The sequence below is a fragment of the Bombina bombina genome, chromosome 3 (genome assembly GCF_027579735.1).
Source record: "Bombina bombina isolate aBomBom1 chromosome 3, aBomBom1.pri, whole genome shotgun sequence".
Classification (NCBI taxonomy): Eukaryota; Metazoa; Chordata; class Amphibia; order Anura; family Bombinatoridae; genus Bombina; species Bombina bombina.
In genome coordinates, this window is record NC_069501.1 from 1,177,168,852 (window position 1) to 1,177,190,857 (window position 22,006).

The following is a 22,006-nucleotide window of genomic DNA, read 5'->3' on the forward strand; positions in this document are numbered from 1 at the left end:
GAATGGTACTTAATAATTCCTTCCTATACTATTTAATGTACCTGTTATGATGATTTCTTATTTTTTTTTTATAATTTGATATTGTTTTCAAATTATTTTCAATAAATGCTATGCTAAATTAAAAATATAATCAATTTGATCAAAAGTTAAATTTATCATATTATTTTCTACATTTGATGAAAAATATGACATTTGTTCTATGATTTCCAATTATTTAGTTCAAATGTATTTGTATATAATTTAGCTGCAGTTACATTAGTTACTATAAAACACTGAATACTAAAACTAAAGATTGACCTATAAACTTAATTTCACTAAGTCAGGGCTCAACAAATCCAGTAACTGGCTCCTAACTTTTGGGATTATTCTCGTATATCCCTGTCTGTCTCCTAAATATTCTTACTGACTCCTAAATGTTAAACAGATTTACTATGTTTCTCATCTCCTGCATCTCAGGCCTCACTTGCCTCTATAGCTACAGCAGTTTTTCTTGGACCTTTGTACTGTGGGTGGGTACTGTAAATGGAAATAATAGACCAACCAAAGCCCCTGGATATATGTCAGGACTTGACCCACCAGCAACAATAGAAGTAACTAGAGACTGAATGTAAATGTAGACAGCCAGGTCAAATCATGCACAAAAGACAGTTTCAGGGTGGAGTTCAGGCATTAGTTCAGATTTAGGAGAGCAGTCTGAGACACCAGGGCTAGACAGTTGCAAGGTCAGGTTCAGAGAGTAGGTCAGGTCTGTGAGAGCAGGCTGATACACATGAGCGAGACAAATGCACAGTCACATTCCACAGCAGGTAAGATTCAGGAGAGCGGCTTACATATGGGTTGACAGTTGGCATGGTCAGCGGCAGAAAGTAGCAAACAAAGGAAACTCTATCACAGACGACTACAATACTCAGGCAAAGAAAACTCTGCATAATCTCTTTAAATAGCACTACAAAACAGAAAAGCTCAGTGCAACCAGATGGCATAACCCAATGGCAACATTTGAGGTGAGGACCACCCACAGATGGTGGTGCTCATAATGGCACACTACTATTGCAGGCCATTCTATACAGCTGATTAACACAAGCTCACTTATCTTTGCATTTGTTAGTAAATCTGCTGTGTAGAATAATAAAAAACTGGTGTAACGGTAGATGCTGGTGAGGCAGGAGTGCCTGAGGAGACCTCTTACTGAATTTAACAGTGTTATTCTTATATCTGAAATTTCTTTCATTCTTGCATCTTAAAGAGGGTACTTTAAAAAATGTATTACAGATAAAATAAGGAAGATGCTTATCTGACAAAAACATTTTACTTTTAAGCTTGTTGGTTCATTTCCACAAACAGATCTGTAGAGTTCTTATTAGCTAATGTGCAAGTAAGTGACACTGAAATAACACATTACACTAGTGTCTATATCAATATAAAACAGTTTTAATTTAAACTTCTTTCATAGAGAAAATGTCTAAATTGTATATAATGCTTTTAATGCATCAAATTCTAACCTGGTTCTCTTCTATGGCGTTTAAGCTTTAAGGTATAGTAGCATTACCAAACTTGTAAGTAATAAATTGCTATATATAGTAAGAGTTACAATTTATATATAATTTCATATATGAAAAGGTGAGAATATTCTGAAAAATATGCTGTCAGTTTAGAGATTCTAATTTAAAATTCTTTTGTTTTTACAGCTTCAGGGTTCCTTGAAGAGGAAGTGGTTGTAAATGTACCTCCTGGACACAATAAGATGTCTAATGGTATATCTGAACATTCTTTTCTTGATTTTAAGAAGTTGAGAGCAAATGAGAGGATACCATTGGGACAGAATATTTTTCATACTATTGACGGTCTACCACAAACTGGTCCTGCAGCCATGTCCGTTGATCAAGGATTACACCCAAAGAATAACAATCCAATAAACAATAGTAATTGTGATGCCAATGACTTGTTTAATTTAATTTAAAAGATATCAAGAAGGAGCCTGGTGAAAATATGTCATGTAGTAATCACTTAGATGGTCCACAATCTTATGAGAACATGGTCAAATATGTGGATGATTTTGGTGAGCAACTCATGGACCCTGATCTTCAAGAACTGTTTAATGAACTCACTTACATCTCAGTTCCACCCATGACTGATTCTGAATTGCAAAAACATGATAAATATAACAATAAAACAAGATGACTCTTTCAACATAGACATTTGTCAACAAAACCAGAGGAATATGTCTACATCTTTATCCATGGATAAAATAGTCATTAAAAGTGAATATCCACAAAGCATCAATTCTACACGTGTTGGTTCTCCACTTATGAGACCTTCTTCTACAGGACCACCTTATTCAATGTCTAATGGCCTTTCATCTAATACTACAATATACCAGTCTCAAACGCAGGTCTCTTCTGGTGTAAATAGAACTTTGAGCAGTTGGCAGGAACTGTCTCATGCCCAACAGTTAAAACAAATTGCAGCTAACAGACAACACCATTCATTACGTTTGCAGCAACAAACAGATACAGTCTTCTAGTTGGCCCAATATGTCACCTACAAGGCCTTTAACAGGACCATTTGGTCATGAGAAAGTTCCAAGCCCTTTTAGGCAGCGAGCAATTAAGTCCTCACAGTACAACTGGACCTGTAAATGGAAGTCAACCAAAAGTAACTAGTAACTACCTCTACAAACCTAACGCTGGCTCTCAGAAAAAACCATCTGGAGGTGACAACCCAACCCAAAACCCAATGATCCTTGCAAAAATTCAGTAAACACAATCATTCAAACCTTAGATAATCATCCTAGCAGTACTAAGTCTTTGTTTCATTTTAATTCCAATAACGCAAACCCAACAAGCGTCTTCTAAACCACTGTTGCAATACACACAACAGCAGCAACAAGCCTCAGCAACTGTTCAACAACAGCATGAACCAGCACAACAGAGCAATCATTATCCAGCCAGCCACTACAAAGACAAGCAGCATTTCAGCAAAAGATTATTGGTCAGAAAATGCAACAAATTTCAGCGACTCTCATTATCCTGCAGTACAACCAGCAACAGGTAAGGTGAAGTGAGATTAGTTATATATAGACTATCGTTAAATAAAGAGACACAGAAAAGTGACTTTGAGACTGTAGAAGCACTTAAGTGTAGTGTGTGCAAGATTTGCAATTTAATAGATTGAATTATACCTAGAATAATACATACATCGTTTATTATTTTTGTTATTCTTGTTGCCGTTTATTTATGGAAAATATTCCATAGAACTATGACATAAGGATAAAGTGATAGAAAATTATGCCCATTATGACTTTTGTGTAGAAGTGTTGCATAGGTGGATTCTAAGCTTACGTGCTAATGAAAGTATTCTTTAAAAAAAAAAGTTACATGCATTTTTAGTAAGATTCTCAACTTTTATAACCAACAGACTTTCATATTGATAGCTTAAAGGAACATTAAAGGGACAGTCTACTTCAAAAATTGTATTGTTTAAAAAGATAATTCCTTTATTACCCATTTCCCAGTTTTGCATAACCAACACTTATATTAATACACTTTTTACCTCTGTGATTACCTTGTATCTAAGCTTCTGCAGACGCTCCCTTATTTCAGTTCTTTTGACAGACACGCATTTTAGCCAATCAGTGCTGGCTCATAAATAACTCCATGGGAGTGAGCACAATGTTATTGTTGTGTCTTAGAAATCAGTCTAAACCTACCTAAGTTTAACATTCAACAAAGAATACCAAGAGAACAAAGCAAATGTGATGATTAAAGTAAATTGTAAAGTTGTTTAAAATTGCATACCCTATCCGAATCATGAAAGTTTCATTTTGACTTGATTGTCTCTTTAAAGTCAAAATTTAATTTTCATGGTATAACTAGAGTTTGCAGTTTAAACCCCTTCACCTCCACTATACACACACACAAATTTGCTTTGCATGGTGCGCTATTATCATTGCTCATATTACAAGTGGTGAGCTGTGTGTAATTACTTATAATACCCCTCCTCAAGTCCTAAAACTCCGGGGTGGGGTGTCTCTTCCCTCACAGGCTGTTTTTTTTTTTTTTTTTGAGAAAGAGGACCACAAAGGCAAAAGTGCCTTTATTGGGCTACATTACAAGGGGAGCTCAATAGAGCAGGGGGCGTTAACTTTTGCTCCCTCTTGCACAAAGAGTAATACACAATCTGGTATTACAAGTAGATGGCGAAATATTGTAACCAAAGTATCTTAACACAGCCAAAACATTTTTAGTGTGTCCTTTATCTTTAATGGATAGCACAGGGTGCACTATTAGTTCGTTCACTGCACTTGTATTACAAGTAGTGAGTTAAATGTTGCGCTCAAACACATCTCAAAATGCCACTGAAAGAGGTAGAACTTTTTAACACTTGAAATAACCCATTATTATTAATAGTATGGCACAGGACTACATGAAGAACTCTATTGTTGTGCACCACCAGCTAGTGACCAGCGATATCTGGCACAAATTTTACTGGGCACCCCCTCATTAACGCATCTGTGCTATCCAGTATGCAGATGTTAGCACGTCCAGACTATAGCTTGAGAGATAAAAATAAAATAAAGCGTTGCTCAAGAGCAATCAAAAGTGCTTCTAACGCACAATAGCACTAATAGTGCTTTGCTTGTTAACTAGGCAATAACGGACCCTAAATATAAATTGTACACAGTATTAAAAAAAATATTCATATTGTATTATTTATTAATTCACATAATAAATAGCAGGAGATTCATAGATGTCAGATACCTTATTTAGATTAGTGCATGAGATTCAGATGCCACAATATGCAGACACATCTATACTATAATTGCGTTTGTAATGTCTGTCGCCGTCGGCAGTTGCGCACGCATCCTCAATGGAATGTTGGCAGCGCGAGGCAGCCAATAGAGTGGATTCCGAAAATGTCAGGGTGGTGAAAGGATCCACCGAAGGTGGATTTTTTCACCACCCTGACATTTTCTGAATCCACCGGGATGCAGCAAAGGCAAACGGAGCATTACACAAAAAAAAAGAAAAACCACATACCACAATAAACCTAATTACCCTATTAACCCCTAAACCGCAAAACCCTCACATCGCAATAAACCTAATTGCCCTATTAACCCCTAAACCGCAAAACCCCCACATCGCAATAAACATAATTAACCTATTAACTCCTAAAACGCAAAAAACTCACATCACAATAAACCTATTTACCCTATTAATCCCTAAACTGCAAAACCCCCACATCGCAACAAACCTAATTAACCCCTAAACCGAAAACCCGCCACATCGCAATAAACCTAATTAACCTATTAACCCCTTAAATCGCCAAAACCCACAATGCAAATAACTAATTAAATTACTAAGCCCCCTAACCTAAACACCCCGAACCTAACACCCCCTAAAATTAACACAAATTACCTAACTAAAAAGTACTAAATTTACAAAAAATAAAAAAAGCTAACATAACAGAACATAAAAAAACCAAGTTACCAAAGTTTACGAAAGTAAAACCTAATCCCCTATCGTCTAGATTACGGTTCTTGCATTAGGGTTAAAAAGCAGCGTTGAGAGGTCCCAACGCTAATTTTTAACGTACCGCTGGTATTAAAAGTCTTGCAGGTACAAGGCGTACTGCTCACTTTTTTGGCGCGACTCGAAAATACCGCAAATCCACTTACGTCAATTGCGTATCCTATTTTTTCAATGGGATTTTCATAACGCCGGTATTACGAGTCATCCTAAAAGTGAGCGGTACAGCCTCTCCTGTCAAGACTGATACCGCATTTGAAAGTTCAGTAGTTAAGAGTTTTATGGCTAACGCTGTAGCCAATAGGATTGAGCTCGCATTTTATTGGCTGTTCCAATCAGCCAATAGAATGCAAGCTCAATCCTATTGGCTGATTGGATCAGCCAATAGGATGAACTTCAATCCTATGGCTGATTGCATCAGCAATAGGATTTTTCTACCTTAATCCGATGGCTGATTCTATCAGCCAATAGGAATTGAAGGGACGCCATCTTGGATGACATCACTTAAAGATACCGTCATTTAGTCGTCGGATGAAGACAGAAGAGGATTCTCCGCTGCGGATGTCTTGAAGATGGACCCGCTCCGCTCCGGATGGATGAAGATAGAAGATGCCATCTGGATGAAGACTTCTGCCCGTCTGGAGGACCACTTCGCCGGCTTCGTTGAGGACTTCGGCCCAGTTGGTTAAGACTTCTCAAGGTAGGGGTGATCTTCAAGGATTAGTGTTAGGTTTTTATTAAGCGGGGATTGGTGGGTTTTAGAGTAGGGTTGGGTGTGTGGTGGTGGGTTTTAATGTTGGGGGAGTATTGTATTTTTTTTTTTACAGGTAAAGAGCTGATTACTTTGGGGCAATGCCCCGCAAAAAGCCCTTTTAAGGGCTATTTGTAATTTAGTGTAGGGTAGGCTTTTTTATTTTGGAGGCTTTTTTATTTTATTCTGGGGATTAGATTTAGGTGTAATAGTTTAAAAAACTTGTAATTATTTTTATTTTATTCTGTAATTTAGTGTTTGTTTTTGTCGGAATTTAGATAATTGTAATTTAATTGTAATTAATTGTAGTTAGTTTAGGGAATTAATTTAATTAAATTGTAGTGTTAGGTGTAATTGTAACTTATGTTAGGTTTTATTTTACAGTAAGTTTGTATTTATTTTAACTATTTAATAACTATTGTACCTAGTTAAAATAAATACAAAGTTGCCTGTAAAATAAAAATAAACCCTAAGCTAGATACAATGTAACTATTAGTTATATTGTAGCTAGCTTAGGGTTTATTTTATAGGTAAGTATATAGTCTTAAATAGGAATAATTTAGTTAATTATAGTAATATTTATTTAGATTTATTTTTAATTATATTTAAGTTAGGGGGGTGTAGGGTTAGGTTAGACTTAGGTTTAGGGGTAATAACTTTAATATAGTGGCCGGCGACGTTGGGGCGGAGATTAGGGGTTAATAATTGTAGTTAGGTGTTGCAGCGACATTTGGGGGCGGCAGATTAGGGGTTAATAAATATAATGTAGGTGTCGGCGATGTTGGGGGCAGCAGATTAGGGGTATCATAACTATAATGTAGGATGGCGGCGGTGTCCGGAACGGCAAATTAGGGAGTTTAATAATATAATGCAGTTGGCGGCGATGTTGGGGCGGCAGATTAGGGGTTAATAAGTGTAAGATTAGGGGTGTTTAGACTCGGGGTTCATGTTATGGTGTTAGTTGTAGACATAAATGTATTTCCCCATAGGAATCAATGGGGCTGCGTTAGAGCTGAACACTGCTTTTTTGCAGGTGTTAGGTTTTTTTTTTCAAGCCAGCTCTGCCCCATTGATTCCTATGGGGAAATCGTGCATGAGCACGTTTTTCCAGCTCACCGCTACTGTAAGCAATGCTGGTATTGAGGTGAGATGTTGAGCAAAATTTTGCTCTCCACTCACTTTTCTGCGGATAACGCCTGGTTTAAAAAAAAACGTAATACCAGCGTTGTCTGTTAGGTGAGCAGAAACTGCTCGTTAGCACCGCACAGCCTTACCGACAAAACTCGTACTTCTACCCGTATGAAAATAAAAGCCCCCCAAAATAAAAACACCCTTAATCTAATGATAAACTACCAATAGCCCTTAAAAGGGCTTTTTGTAGGGAATTGCCCTAAGTTTTAAGAATAAACTTACTAAGACCCCTAACAGTAAAACCCCCCACTCACCAAACCCCCCTAAATAAAAAACCTAACACTAAAAAAACCATAAACTAATCCATTACCCTGAAAGGGGCATTCAGCTCTTTTGCTGCCTATCCCTAATCTAAAAAAAAATAAAAACAAATAATAATTTAAATAAAAAAAAACTAACACTAAAGCTCAAAATAGATACTCACAGGTTCTGAAGTCCGGCGGAGAAGGTCCTCTTCCATGCGGTGAAGTCTTCTTCCAAGCAGCCGACATCTTCTTCCAAGCGGGGACCTCTTCTTTCTTCATCCAGGACAGCGGAACTGAAGACCGGCGACGCGAACTGAATTTTCATAACTTTATATGCATCCTCAAAGGGACATTAAACGTAAAAAATAATGTTACATAATTCTGCACTATGTACTAGCATTACCTTAAAAAACAAAAGAGATTAAGATATTTTACCCCCCAAAATGTATACTTACCTCCCTTTCCTTGCCAGCCTCTGATTTTTTTTCTTTTTCACAAAGGGCCTCACGGGTTTGCTGTGCAATCACAGCTCACCCGATTGTGGCATAGAACTGAATGTAGCGCACTCCCAGCTTTACACAGCACGAAAGAGCACTACATTCAGGAATGGAAAGGTAAGTATACCGTTGAGGGGGGTAAATCTCTTAATCACTTTTGTTTTTTTAAGGTGTCGCTAGGGTAATGTTACATAATTCTGCGCATATTGTTTACATTTACTCTCCCTTTAAGGCCTTATTAGTAATAACCTGCCTCTCCCATGTGTTAGGAAGTTACCCATCAATGGTTTAGGCTTTAGAGGGTTTCCTGTAGGGCAGTGGAAAGTAAGAAATTCAGATACTTCCTCCTCCCTTCTAAACAAAGTAGAATATAGGTTATTATTGTAGTTAAAAGTGAATAAAAAAGACTGTGTGCATTTAGATCACAGTAACCAACTCTTGAAAGATATTTTAACTTGTTTTTCCTGTATTGAATATAGAATAGTGTTATCATTTCATTGAAAGATACTACTACTAGATAAAAAAAAAGATCTTATTGCACCTACTTTAGCAGCGATATCTTAGCTCTCGTATACCAAGGTCACCCACACAATGATTAAAGTAAATACAAATCAGCGTTCTTCATTTATTCCTAAATTTGTGGTTTTTTCCATACCATAATTTCAGTCATATTAGAGTAGGAGTTTAGAATAGCTGAGTCGCTGCAGGTCAATGGTCATAATAATTTACATTGGCAGTGTTATGTGGGAAAGCTTGCACAGTTTTTGCCTTATTTATTTTGCTGGAGATTTTACTTCTATTGAGTCTAAAATTTAGCAGATCCATTTAAAAATGAAAATGCTACAGTTACAAAAACCACTAGGAAATCTTACTCTTGTTAGTGCTTCAGGCTAACAACTGAGGTGATTAGATCACATGGTGTCCCATACTTTTGAGAAGGTTAAATACAGCTGGGGAATGAGTAGTACATAAATTACGTAGTCTTACTAATATTTCTCTAGAAAACACTAATGTTTTAGAGGACTTTAACCCACACAATGTACCTCCCAACATTTGTGGCTGAGAATGAGGGACACAGGAGGTTAATAGAAACCAGACACCATTTTGTGGGTGGAGCTTTATTGAGAGGTGAGGGATCATGTGTGCTTAGTAGGCGGGGTTGTGGGTGTTTCTGGTGGGGACAGAGCTCAAGAACAGGGACTGTCCCTCTCAAATAGGACTGTTGGAAGGTTTAGTGCAGATGATGACTATGTGACATCATCCTTAAAGGGACATAAAACAAGTAGAAACAAAGCAGAAAAGTCTTGTTATTACAAGGTGTTACTGTTCTCTTTAAGTCCCCCACCCACACTTTTTAAATGCTTATCACATGTTCTTTCACACGGTAGCTAAGCTGAACCAACTAGCTATTAGCAATGCATTGCTGATCCTGAGCCTACCTTGGTATGCTTTTCTAAAGCACTAAATAGCGTGCCACTTGTTATCTAGACCATACTACGAATCACAGGATCAGGCGGATTGAGTTGCCCTATCCAGATGTGCGGTTATTTCAATTGCGCTCAAGCGATTGCGTTTGCTTTCAACTTGTAATATGGCAAGGTACTTACAACGCATGCAAAGACAGCCGATATACCCCTTATCGCTTGCGCACAACAGTTAGTGCACCACTGGCAATCTAGCCCAAAATCTGTAACTGTCCAAATAGGATAGATGGTAATTCTTAGATCTATGTCATGCTTTGTGTAATGATAGCAGAGTTAAATAGCTACATCTTCTTGTATCTTGATTTGTTTAAACTTTAAAAAAATACAAAATGGAACAGCAGCACTGTTTCCTAAATGTAAACTTTAATTTAAATTATTAAAAAAACTTGTTAGGTAAAGCAAAAAAACATAAGGCATTTTAATCATTCAGGAAGCATAATAACTTCTTCCTTCATCCTTCTAATTATGAGACCAGATTACAAGTAGAGCGCTATTTAACGCTCCCACTCAGCTTTTTCCGTGCATCGTGTTGCGCTGGTATTACAAGTTGAAAGTAGAAAAGTTATCACTCATGCGCTAACCCGACACTCGTAAAAAGATAACCTTACACTTGACACCCCTACTGAGGGGGGGTAGTTATCAACGTGTCAACTTTCTACCTTCGCCGCCGCGGACCTGAAAAATACGCTATGTTATCAATAAATCTGTCAAAAGCCGCGCACCAAGTACGGGGCGATGAGCAGAGGACTGTGAGAGTTATCACTCATCCGATCTCGCTGCTCTTCAGCTTTTTGACAGCTTTATTGCCTAGCCTGTCACTAAGCACTCACAGTAAACTACACTGTTCTACACCCTATACCGCGCCCCCGGAGCCTCCCGCAACTAAATAAAGTTACTAACCCCTAAACCGCCGCTCCTAGACCCGCCGCCGCAACACTATATAAATTTATTAACCTCTAAACCGCCGCTCCTAGACCCTGCTGCAACACTTATATATTTATAACCCCTAAACCGCCGCTCCCGGACACCGCCGCAACCTACATTATACCATACTAACCCCTGTCCTGCCCCCCCTATACCGCCGCCCTCTATAATAAAGTTATTAACCCCTATCCATGCTGATCCCGCACCTCGCCGCAACTAAATAAAATAGTTTAACCCTAAAACCGCCGCTCCCGGACCCTGCCGCAACCTATATTAAATTTATTAACACCTAATCTGCCCCCCCCTACACCGTCGCCACCTATAATACATTTATTAACCCCTATCCTGCCCCCCACTACACCGCCGCCACTGTAATAAATTTATTAACCCCTAAACCTAAGTCAAACACTAACCCTAACACCCCCCTAATTTAAATATTAATTAAATAAATCTAAATAATATTTCTATTATTAAATAAATTAATCCTATTTAAAACTAATACTTACCTATAAAATAAACCCTAATATAGCTACAATATAAATAATAATTATATTGTAGCTATCTTAGGATTTATTTTTATTTTACAGGCAAATAAATCCTAACCTAAGTTACAATTAAACCTAACACTACACTATCATTAAATTAATTAAATAAATTAACTATAAATAACTACATTTAAATACAATTACATAAACTAACTAAAGTACAAAAAATATCAGCCAATAGAATGCGATCTCAATCTGATTGGCTGATTCAATCAGCCAATCAGATTTTTCCTACCTTAATTCCGATTGGGCTGATAGAATCTATCAGCCAATCGGAATTGAAGGGACGCCATCTTGGATGACGTCCCTTAAAGGAGCCTTCATTCGTCGTTAGTCCGTCGGGGAAGAGGGATGTTCCGCGTCGGCGGGATGAAGATGGATCCTGAAGCAAGAAGATTGAAGACCCCGCTTGGAAGATGACATCGCCCGGATGGAAGATGATCTTCAGCGCCGCTTGGAAGATGACATCGGCCCGGATGGAAGACTTCTTCAGCGCCCGCCTGGAGGATCACTTCATCGGATGGAAGACTTCTTCAGCGTCCCTTGGAGGATCACTTCTGGCGCTCCGGATCTCCTCTTCAGTTCCATCGGTGAAGACGACTCAAGGATGATCTTCAGGGTAATTAGTGTTAGGTTATTTTAAGGGGGGTTGGTGTTAGATTAGGGGTATGTGGGTGGTGGGTTTTAATGTTGGGGGGGGGGTTGTATTTTTATTTTACAGGCAAAAGAGCAGTTTTTCTTTGGGGCAATGCCCCACAAAAGGCCCTTTTAAGGGCTGGTAAGGTAAAAGAGCTTTGAACTTTTTTAATGTAGAATAGGGTAGGAATTTTTTTATTTTGGGGGCTTTGTTATTTTATTAGGGGGCTTAGATTAGGTGTAATTAGCTTAAATTGTTTGTAATATTTTTTAAATGTTTGTAACTTATGTTTTTTTTATTTTTTGTACTTAGCTTTTTTATTTTTTGTACTTTAGTTAGTTTATGTAATTGTATTTAATTGTAGTTATTTGTAGTTAATTTATTTAATTAATTTATGTTAGTGTAGTGTTAGGTTTAATTGTAACTTAGGTTAGGATTTATTTTACAGGTAATTTTGTATTTCTTTTAGCTAGGTAGTTATTAAATAGTTAATAACTATTTAATAACTATTCTAACTAGCTAAAATAAATACAAAGTTACCTGTAAAATAAATATAAATCCTAAAATAGCTACAATGTAATTATTAATTACATTGTAGCTATCTTAGGGTTTATTTTACAGGTAAGTATTTAGTTTTAAATAGGAATAATTTATTAAAGTATAGTGTAGTGTTAGGTGTAATTGTAACTTAGGTTAGGATTTATTTTACAGGTAAATTTCTCTTTATTTTAGCTAGGTAAGCTATTAAATAGTTAATAACTATTTAATAGCTATTGTACCTAGTTAAAATAAATTGAAATTTGCCTGTAAAATAAAAATAAATCCTAAAATAGCTACAATATAATTATTATTTATATTGTAGCTATATTAGGGTTTATTTTAAAGGTAAGTATTTAGTTTTAAATAGGATTCATTTAGTTAATTATAGAAATATTATTTAGATTTATTTAATTCATATTTAAGTTAGGGGGGTGTTAGGGTTAGTGTTAGACTTAGGTTTAGGGGTTAATCATTTTATTACAGTGGCGGCGGTGTAGGGGGGGCAGGATAGGGGTTAATAAATGTATTATAGGTGGCGACGGTGTAGGGGGGGCAGATTAGGGGTTAATAACTTTATTATAGAGGGCGGCGGTATAGGGGGGGCAGGATAGGGGTTACTAGGTATAATGTAGGTTGCGGCGGTGTCCGGGAGCGGCGGTTTAGGGGTTAATATGTATAGAGTAGCTTGCGGTGGGCTCCGGGAGCGGTGGTTTAGGGGTTAATATGTATAGAGTAGCTTGCGGTGGGCTCCGGGAGCGGCGGTTTAGGGGTTAATATGTATAGAGTAGCTTGCAGTGGGCTCCGGGAGCGGCTGTTTAGGGGTTAACATGTTTATTATAGTGGCGGTGGGCTCCGGGATCGGCGGTTTAGGGGCTAATATATTTATTTAGTTGCGGCGGTGTAGGGGGGGGCAGATTAGCGGTGTTTAGACTCGGGGTACGTGTTAGGGTGTTAGGTGTAGACATCTCCGATAGGAATCAATGGGATGCCTGGCAGCAGCGAACTTGTACTTTCGCTATGGTCAGATTCCCATTGATTCCTATGGGATCCGCCGCCTCCAGGGCGGCGGTTTGAAAACCAGGTACGCTGGGCCGGAAAAGTGCCGAGCGTACCTGCTAGTCATTTGATAACTAGCAAAAGTAGTCAGATTGTGCCGCACTTGTGTGGCGGAACATCTGGAGTGACGTAAGAATCGATCTGTGTCGGACTGAGTCCGGCGGATCGAAGCTACGTCACAAAATCAACTTTTGCCGGTCTCTAGCCTTTGATAACTAAGGCGAATCAGGCCTCGGCCACAAATACGCTGCGGAATTCCAGCGTATTTGAGGTTGACGGCTTGATAACTACCCCCCTTACTCTCAAACACAATTGCATATTCTCAAGTGCGCTAGCCGACATGATAATATGAGTATTTCACATTACAATGTTCTTTAAATAGCAGAATATATTGTATTTATTCATAAATACATATTTCTACATATATCTGATGTTATTTTGGTACAATATATATTTATGTCTATATATATATATATATATATAGTATATATATTTATATATATATATATATAATATTATACATGATTATATATAGGTATAGATTAAGTATAGATAAAACAGTATATACATATGAAAAAAATACATAGAACACATTCTGGTATGTGCAGAGCACTGCGAATATAAAATAATACAGTAAAATAAATAATATAACACTTATTAAAATATGAATTTGCTGAAATAGTGATTTTACATGTTTTCATCTACTTAACTACAAAGGGTTTCCAATGCATACGTATGTCTTTATATGTATACATATGTATTTATTGTGTTTATAAGTGTATATATTTCTGTAACTACATAAAAAAAAATATATAGTATATACACACACATAAAAAAATATATATATATATATACATCTTTAGAGATGTATATGTATTATGTATATCAATGTTAAGCTCTTTGCCTGTTTTTTTTCAAACACCTGAGACCTAAGATCTTTGAGCCCTCATAAAATTTTTTTTGCAATATTGTTTTTGAATAATTTTTATTAGATAGTGTCAATATGAGTGTAAGGGTGTAAGGGTCCGATTTATCACATGTCTGTCCAAACATGATCCGCTTAGTGGATCATGTCTGACAGAACATCGCTGAATGCTGACAGCATACGCTGTCGGCATTTAACATTGCACAAGCAGTTTTGGTGAACTGCTTGTGCAATGCTGCCCCCTGTAGATTTGCGGCCAATCGGCCACTAGCAGGGGGTGTCAATCAACCCGATCGTATAGGATCGGCGGATTGATGTCCGCAGCCTCAGAGGCAGCGGACCATTAAGGAGCAGCAGTCTTAAGACCGCTGCTTCATAACTGCTGTTTCGGCGAGCCCTGAAGGCTCAGCGCGGAAACAGGGTCATCAGGGGCTAGTCTTGATGTTTTTTGTGACCATTTTTTGTTTTGTGTAACAGTTAACCAGAGCTCTGAGGATGCGCTATCCTGATGCTTGTTAACTTAAATTGCGCATAAGCAATCGCGTTTACTTTCAATTTGTAGTACAAGCGAAAAACCCAATGGCGTGAAAACACCTGCGATAAACCCCTTATCACTTGCGTAAATGTTAGTGCTCCACTTGTAATCTGGCCCTAAATAAGGAATTAAGCAAAAACTAACACCCCAACTCTCGCACAAAACACGATTGTATAATCTCATTTGCGCTGACCCGATATGAAAATATGAATATTTCACATTCCAATGTTCTGCACATACAAGAATGTGTTCTATGTATTCATAAATAAATATTTCTTCAAAATGTTGAGTGTAACAACGGTATTTGCGTTAGAAACTAACAATTAACAATGAAGCAACCAAATGTCATCTGCAACTATAAATATAACACTTTGGAAATTATAATAAGCCATATCTTAACATGAAATTTTGGCTTCAAAGCTCTTAAAGGGGACAGTCAACACCAGAATTTTTGTTGTTTTAAAAGATTGATAAACCCTTAATTACCAATTCCCGGTTTTTGCAAAACCAACACAGTTATAATTATACACGTTTTACCTCTATAATTACCTTGTATCTAAGCCTCTGCAGACTGCCCCCTTATTTCAGTTCTTTTGACAGACTTGGATTTTAGCCAATCAGAGCTGACTCCATGGTAAATTCACGTGCATGAGCTCAATGTTATCTATATGAAACACGTGAACTAATGCCCTCTAGTGGTGAAAAACTATCAAAATTTATTTAGATTAGAGGCGGCCTTCAAGGTCTAAGAAATTAGCATATGAACCTCCCAGGTTTAGCTTTCAACTAAGAATACCAAGAGAACAAAGCAAAATTGGTGATAAAAGTAAATTGGAAAGTTGTTTAAAATTACATGCCCTATTTGAATCATGAAAGTTTTTTTTGGACTTGACTGTCCCTTTAAAGCAGATAGTTCTTAAGGACAGATCCATCTTACTGGATATTTTAGTTATTAATTAATGCTCTTTTAGGCATATGTTGTATGTCATAACTATACAATATTTCTCTTACATTGGTGTATCCAGTCCACGGATTCATCCTTACTTGTGGGACATCCTCAATCCCTACAGGAAGTGGCAAAGAGAGCACACAGCAGGCTGTCCATATAGCTCCCCTCAGGCTCCGCCCCCCATTCTCTTTGCCGCTCTAACAAGTAGCATCTCCACGGGAGTGTAAAGGGAATGTGGTGTTAGTTTGTAGTTTTTTATTTCTTCAATCAAAGTTTGTTATTTTAAAAATAGTGCCGGTTTGTACTATTTACTCTGAGGCAGAAAATTATGAAGATTCTGCTGAGAGGACAATGATTTTAGCACCTTGTAACTAAAATCCATTGCTGTTCCCCACACAGGACTGTTGAGTACAGGAAAACATCAGTTGGGGGGAAACAGTTTGCAGGCTTAAACTGCTTTAAGGTATGGTTTCAGTCATTTTTTTCTAGTCAAGACTTAGTAATGATAGAAGACTGACAGAATCCCCATGTGGGCAAGGTAAGCCATATTCCTGAGACTTTTATAGAAGGAAGGCTTATTTGTAAGGGCTCAAAACACTGGTGGACACTGTTAAGGGCAAATCGATTATTTTTTAAGATAACTGACATTATAACAAGTTCTATATTGCATTTTAAAACACTTTTTGGGGTTTTATCCTGCATGGCATATATTTAGGACACCTATTTTGGCTTGGGAAGGCCCCCAAACTCCTGAGGGTAAGATGGAGGGGCCGTGAATTTCCCGCCTCAGTTGCGCAGTTGATTTTACAAACAGCTTCATGCAGATACATGTGAAGGGTCCAAAGATTACTTGAGGACTTCAGAGAGGTTTATTTTCGATCAAAACTAATCCCCAAGGAAGGTAGGACACAGCAAAGGCTGTGGCATGGTTAATTTGCTCTGGTTTGGGCAGTAGGGGGTTAATTGACTTGAAATTTACTGTGCATTTCAGAGCATTAGGATCATATGGTGAAAATTTCATAAAGATTGGATGATTTTTGGAGGTTTAGTAAAAAAGTATGCGCTTTTTATTATTTAAAGGCACAGTACTGTTTTTTCAAAAATTGTATGTTACTGTATTTGAGTGCTGTCTAAGTCTGTTTAACATGTCTGAGCCTACAGATAGACCTTGTTTTATGTGTTTAAAAGCCATGGCGGTCCCCCCTTTTACATTTGTGTTTAAAGTATACTAACATATCCAAACATTTTAAAGACCATGCAGTGACACTTAAAAATGTGGCCCAAGATGATTCTTTAAGGGAAGGTAATGAGGATAGCCCTCCTTCCTCTCCCCATGTGTCGACACCAGTTACGCCCGCGCAAGCGATGCCTAGTACCTCTAGCTCATTGGCCCCTATTACATTGCAACAATTAGCAGCAGTCATGGATAATTCCCTTGCAACATTTCTATCCAAACTGCCTGTTTTTCTAAAAGCGTGATAGCTCAGTTTTAAGAACAGAGGATGAGCAATCAGAAGTTTTGGATAATTTATCTGTTGTACCCTCACAACCCTCTGACGTGGTGGTGAGGGATGTACTGTCTGAGGGAGAAATTTGTGACACAGGTAAAATTTCTCAGCGGGCAGAATCAGATTTCTTAGCGTTTAAATTTAAGCTGGAACACCTCCGCGTACTGCTTAAGGAGGTTTTAGCTACGCTGGATGATTGTGACCCTATGGGTGGTCCCAGAAAAATTGTGTAAAATGGACAAGTTTTTAGAAGTCCCTGTATACACTGATGCGTTTCCGATCCCTAAGAGGGTGGCGGATATTGTGACTAGGGAGTGGAGAGACCAGGCGTACCTTTTGTTCCCCCCCTATCTTTAAGAAAATGTTCCCATAACTGACCCCAGGCGGGACGCGTGGCAGGCGGTCCCTAAGGTAGAGGGAGCAGTTTCAACACTAGCTAAGCGCACAACTATAACAATAGAAGACAGTTGTGTTTTCAAAGATCCTATGGATAACAATTTAGAAGGGTTACTAAAGAAAATATTTGTTCAACAAGGTATCCTTCTTCAACCAATTGCCTGCATTATTCCTGTAACTACTGCAGCAGTTTTTTGGTTGAGGCGCTGGAGGAGTCGCTCCAGAGGGAGACTTCATATGACAAAGTCATGGATAGAATTCATGCTCTAAAGCTGGTTAATTCTTTCATTACAGATGCCGCTTTACAATTAACTAAATTAGCGGCGAAAAATTCTGGTTTTGCCATTGTGGCGCGAAGAGCGCTCTGGCTCAAATCATGGTCGGCTGACGTGTCGTCCAAAACAAGATTATTTAATATTCCTTTCAAGATATCACTGGGGGAAAGGGCCATGCCCTTCCACAAGATAGACCTTTTAAAGCTTAAAACTAGGCTAATTTGCGCTCCTTTCGCAACTCAGGAGCGGACCTGCTTCAACCTCTGCAACCGCAAAGCAAGAGGGTAACGTTTCCCAGCCCAAAGCAACATGAAAGCCTTTGCAGGGCTGGAACAAGGGTAAACAGGCCAAGAAGCCTGCTGCTGCTACAAGACAGCATGAAAGGGTAGCCCCCGCTCCGGGACCGGATCTAAATAGGGGGCAGACCTTTCTCTCTTTGCTCAGGTTTGGGCAAGAGATGTTCCAGATCCTGGGCATTAGAAATTGTTGCTCAAGGGTATCTTCTAGAATTCAAAGACTCTCCCCCATGGGAAGGTTCCACATTTCTCGTTTGTCTTCAGACCAGACAATGAAACAGGCGTTCTTACGCTGTGTAGAAGATCTTCTAAAGAGGGGAAGTGATAAACCCAGTTCCAACTGCAGAGCAAGGACTGGGTTTTTACTCAAACCTGTTTGTAGTTCCAAAAAGGAAGGAACTTTCAGGCCAATCCTGGATTTAAAAAATTCTAAACAAATTCCTCAGGAGTTCCACATTCAAAATTGTGAAACAATTGGACAATCTTACCCATGACCAGGAAGATCAACATATGACTACCGAGGATTAAATGATGCGTACCCTACATACTTCCTATCCACAAAGATCACCATCAGTTCCTAAGGTACGCCTTCTGGACAAGAATTTTCACAAGGAGCTAGGGTCCATTCTAGCCGGTACTAAGACCATCGGGCATTGCAGTAGCACCTTATCTGGACGACATATTAATCTCAGGCGTCGTCTTTTCAAGCGCCAAGGCTACATACTAGAATAGTTGCCTTTCTAAGGTCTCACGGGTGAAGGTGACATCGAAAAAGTCTCTGGTCATCGCTCACCAAGGGTTCCCTTCCTGGGACCGCTAATAGACTCGGTAGAAATGAAAATATTTCTGACGGAGGTCAGGAAGTTAAAACTTTTAACTACTTGACGAGCTCTTCATTCTGTTCCTCGGCCTTCTGTGACTCAGTGAATGGAGGTAATCGGGTTAATGCTTGCGGCAATGGATGTTGTTCCCTTTGCCAGAATTCATCTCAGACCACTGCAGCTGTGCATGCTCAAACTGTGGAATGGGAATTATGCAGATTGTCTCCTTAGAAACAGAAAACCAGAGATTATCTTCTCTGGTGGTTGTCTCAGGATCACCTGTCTCAGGGAATGTGCTTCCGCAGACCAGAGTGGATCATTGTCACGACCGATTCCAGTCTGTTAGGCTGGGGTGCGGTCTGGGACTCCCTGAAAGCTCAGGGCCTATGGCCTCGGGAAGAGTCTCTTCTCCCGATAAACATTTTGGAATTGAGAGCGATATTCAACACGCTCCAGGCATGGCCTCAACTAGCGGAGGCCAGGTTCATCAGGATTCAGTCGAACAACATCACGACTGTAGCGTACATCAATCATCAGGGAGGAACAAAGAGTTCCCTAGCGATGAAGGAAGTATCCAAGATCATCAAATGGGCGGAGGATCACTCCTACCATCTATCTGCAATTCACATCCCAGGAATAGACAACTGGATTTTCTGAGTCGTCAGACTTTTCACCCGGGGGAGTGGGAACTCCTTCCGGAGGTTTTTGCTCAGCTTACCCAGCTATGGGGTATTCCAGAGTTGGATCTGATGGCGTCCCGTCAGAACTCCAAACTTTCTCTTTACGAATCCAGGTCCAGGGACCCCAAGGCGGCATTGATAGATGCTCTAGTAGCGCCGTGGTCCTTCAATCTGGCTTATGTTTTTCCACTGTTTCCCCTTCTCCCTCGTCTGGTAGCCAGAATCAAACAGGAGAAGGCTTCGGTAATTTTGATAGCGCCTGCGTGGCCACGCAGGACTTGGTATGCAGACCTAGTGGACATTTCATCTGTTCCACCATGGACACTGCCATCGAGGCAGGATCTTCTAATTCAAGGTCCATTCAAGCATCCAAATCTAGTTCTCTGCAACTGACTGCTTGGAGATTGAACACTTAATTCTATCTAAGCGTGGGTTCTCTGGATCAGTTATAGATATTTTGATCCAGGCTAGAAAACCTGTCACCAGGAAAATTTACCATAAGATATGGCGAAATATCTTTGTTGGTGTGAGAATCCAGGGTAAGTAAGATTAGGATTTCTAGGATTTTGTCATTTCTCCAAGAAGGATTGGAGAAAGGATTGTCAGCTAGTTCCTTAGAGGGACAGATATCTGCTCTGTCTATTCTGTTACAACAGGCGTCTGGCGGAAGTACCAGACGTTCAAGCGTTTGCATAGGCTTTAGTCAGAATCAAGCCTGTCTATAAACTGTGGCTCCTCCATGGAGTCTAAATTTAGTTCTTTCAGTCCCTTCAAGGGGTTCCGTTTGAAACCTTTACATTCCATAGATATTAAGTGATTATCTTGGAAAGTTTGTTTTTGGTAACTATTTCTTCTGCTCGAAGAGTTACAGAATTGTCTGCTTTGCAGTGTCATTCACCCAATCTGGTGTTTCATGCAGATAAGGTTGTTTTGCGTACACAACCTGGTTTCCTTCCGAAAGTGGTTTCTAGTAAGAATATTAACCAGGAAATCATTGTTCCTTCTCTGTGTCCTAATTCAGTTTCTAAGAAGGAACGGCTGTTACACAATCTTGGCGTGGTTCGTGCTTTAAAATTCTATTTAAAAGCAACTAAAGATTTCAGACACACGTCATCCTTGTTTGTTGTCTATTCTGGTAAGAGGAGAGGTCAAAAAGCTATCGCTTCCTCTCTTTCCTGTTGGCTGAAAAGCATTATTCGATTGACTTATGAGACTGCTGGACAGCAGCCTCGTGAACGAATTACAGCTCTTTCCACCAGAGCTGTGGCTTCCACATGGGCTTTCAAGAATGAGGCTTCTGTTGAACAGATTTGTAAAGCAGCGACTTGGTCTTAACTTCATGCTTTTGCCAAATTTTACAAATTCGATACTTTTGCTTCTTCGGAGGCTATTTTTTTAGGAGAAAGGTTTTGCAAGTAGTGGTGCCTTCCGTTTAGGTTACCTGACTTGTTCCCTCCCTTCATCCGTGTCCTAAGGCTTTGATATTGGTTCCCACAAGTAAGGATGAATCCGTGGACTGGATACACCAATGTAAGAGAAAACAGAATTTATACTTACCTGATAAATTTCTTTCTCTTACGGTGTATCCAGTCCACGGCTTGCCCTGGCAATTAAGTCAGGTTCAAATTTATTTTTTGTAAAACTACAGTCACCACTGCACACTATGGTTCTCCTTTTTCTCCTAACCGTCGGTCGAATGACTGGGGGGGCGGAGCCTGAGGGGAGCTATATGGACAGCTCTGCTGTGTGCTCTCTTTGCTACTTCCTGTAGGGATTGAGGATGTCCCACAAGTAAGGATGAATCCGTGGACTGGATACACTGTAAGAGAAAGAAATTTATCAGGTAAGTATAAATTCTGTTTTTTTGGATATATATACTTTAATCACCTAGGTAATTTAGAAGAATTGTATTTGACATTTTGATTATATTAAAGTAATTTTTTGTGTGCATTTTCTCTGTATGACTTTCCACTAATGTGTTGCTAATAGTTTTGGCTTCACTAAAATGAGATTAGGCCCACCAATAGAATATCATTTTACAAATTGCTGCTCTTTCAACAAAAGATATCAAGAGAATTAAGCAAATTTGATATGAAAAGTAAATTGTTAAGTTGTTTAAAATTCTATGATCTATCTGAATCATAAAAGAAAAGTTTTGGGGTTTATCTCCCATTGGGTTTATAAATTCCTAATTTTGTGACATAATTATGTGTGACATACGTG

General features: G+C 38.8%; 1 protein-coding gene across 1 annotated transcript in view; it reads left to right on the plus strand.

The window, feature by feature from the left end:
• The first annotated feature begins 769 nt into the window (after nucleotides 1-769).
• The window catches only part of MAML2 (mastermind like transcriptional coactivator 2), a 152,548-nt gene continuing 131,311 nt past the window's right edge, over nucleotides 770-22,006 (plus strand). Inside the window, 8 exon segments of the mRNA XM_053705590.1 lie at nucleotides 770-806; nucleotides 1,689-1,952; nucleotides 1,955-2,148; nucleotides 2,150-2,505; nucleotides 2,507-2,662; nucleotides 2,881-3,050; nucleotides 8,216-8,329; nucleotides 8,445-8,536. Of these exon segments, the coding sequence (XP_053561565.1) occupies nucleotides 770-806; nucleotides 1,689-1,952; nucleotides 1,955-2,148; nucleotides 2,150-2,505; nucleotides 2,507-2,662; nucleotides 2,881-3,050; nucleotides 8,216-8,329; nucleotides 8,445-8,536 (1,383 nt within the window).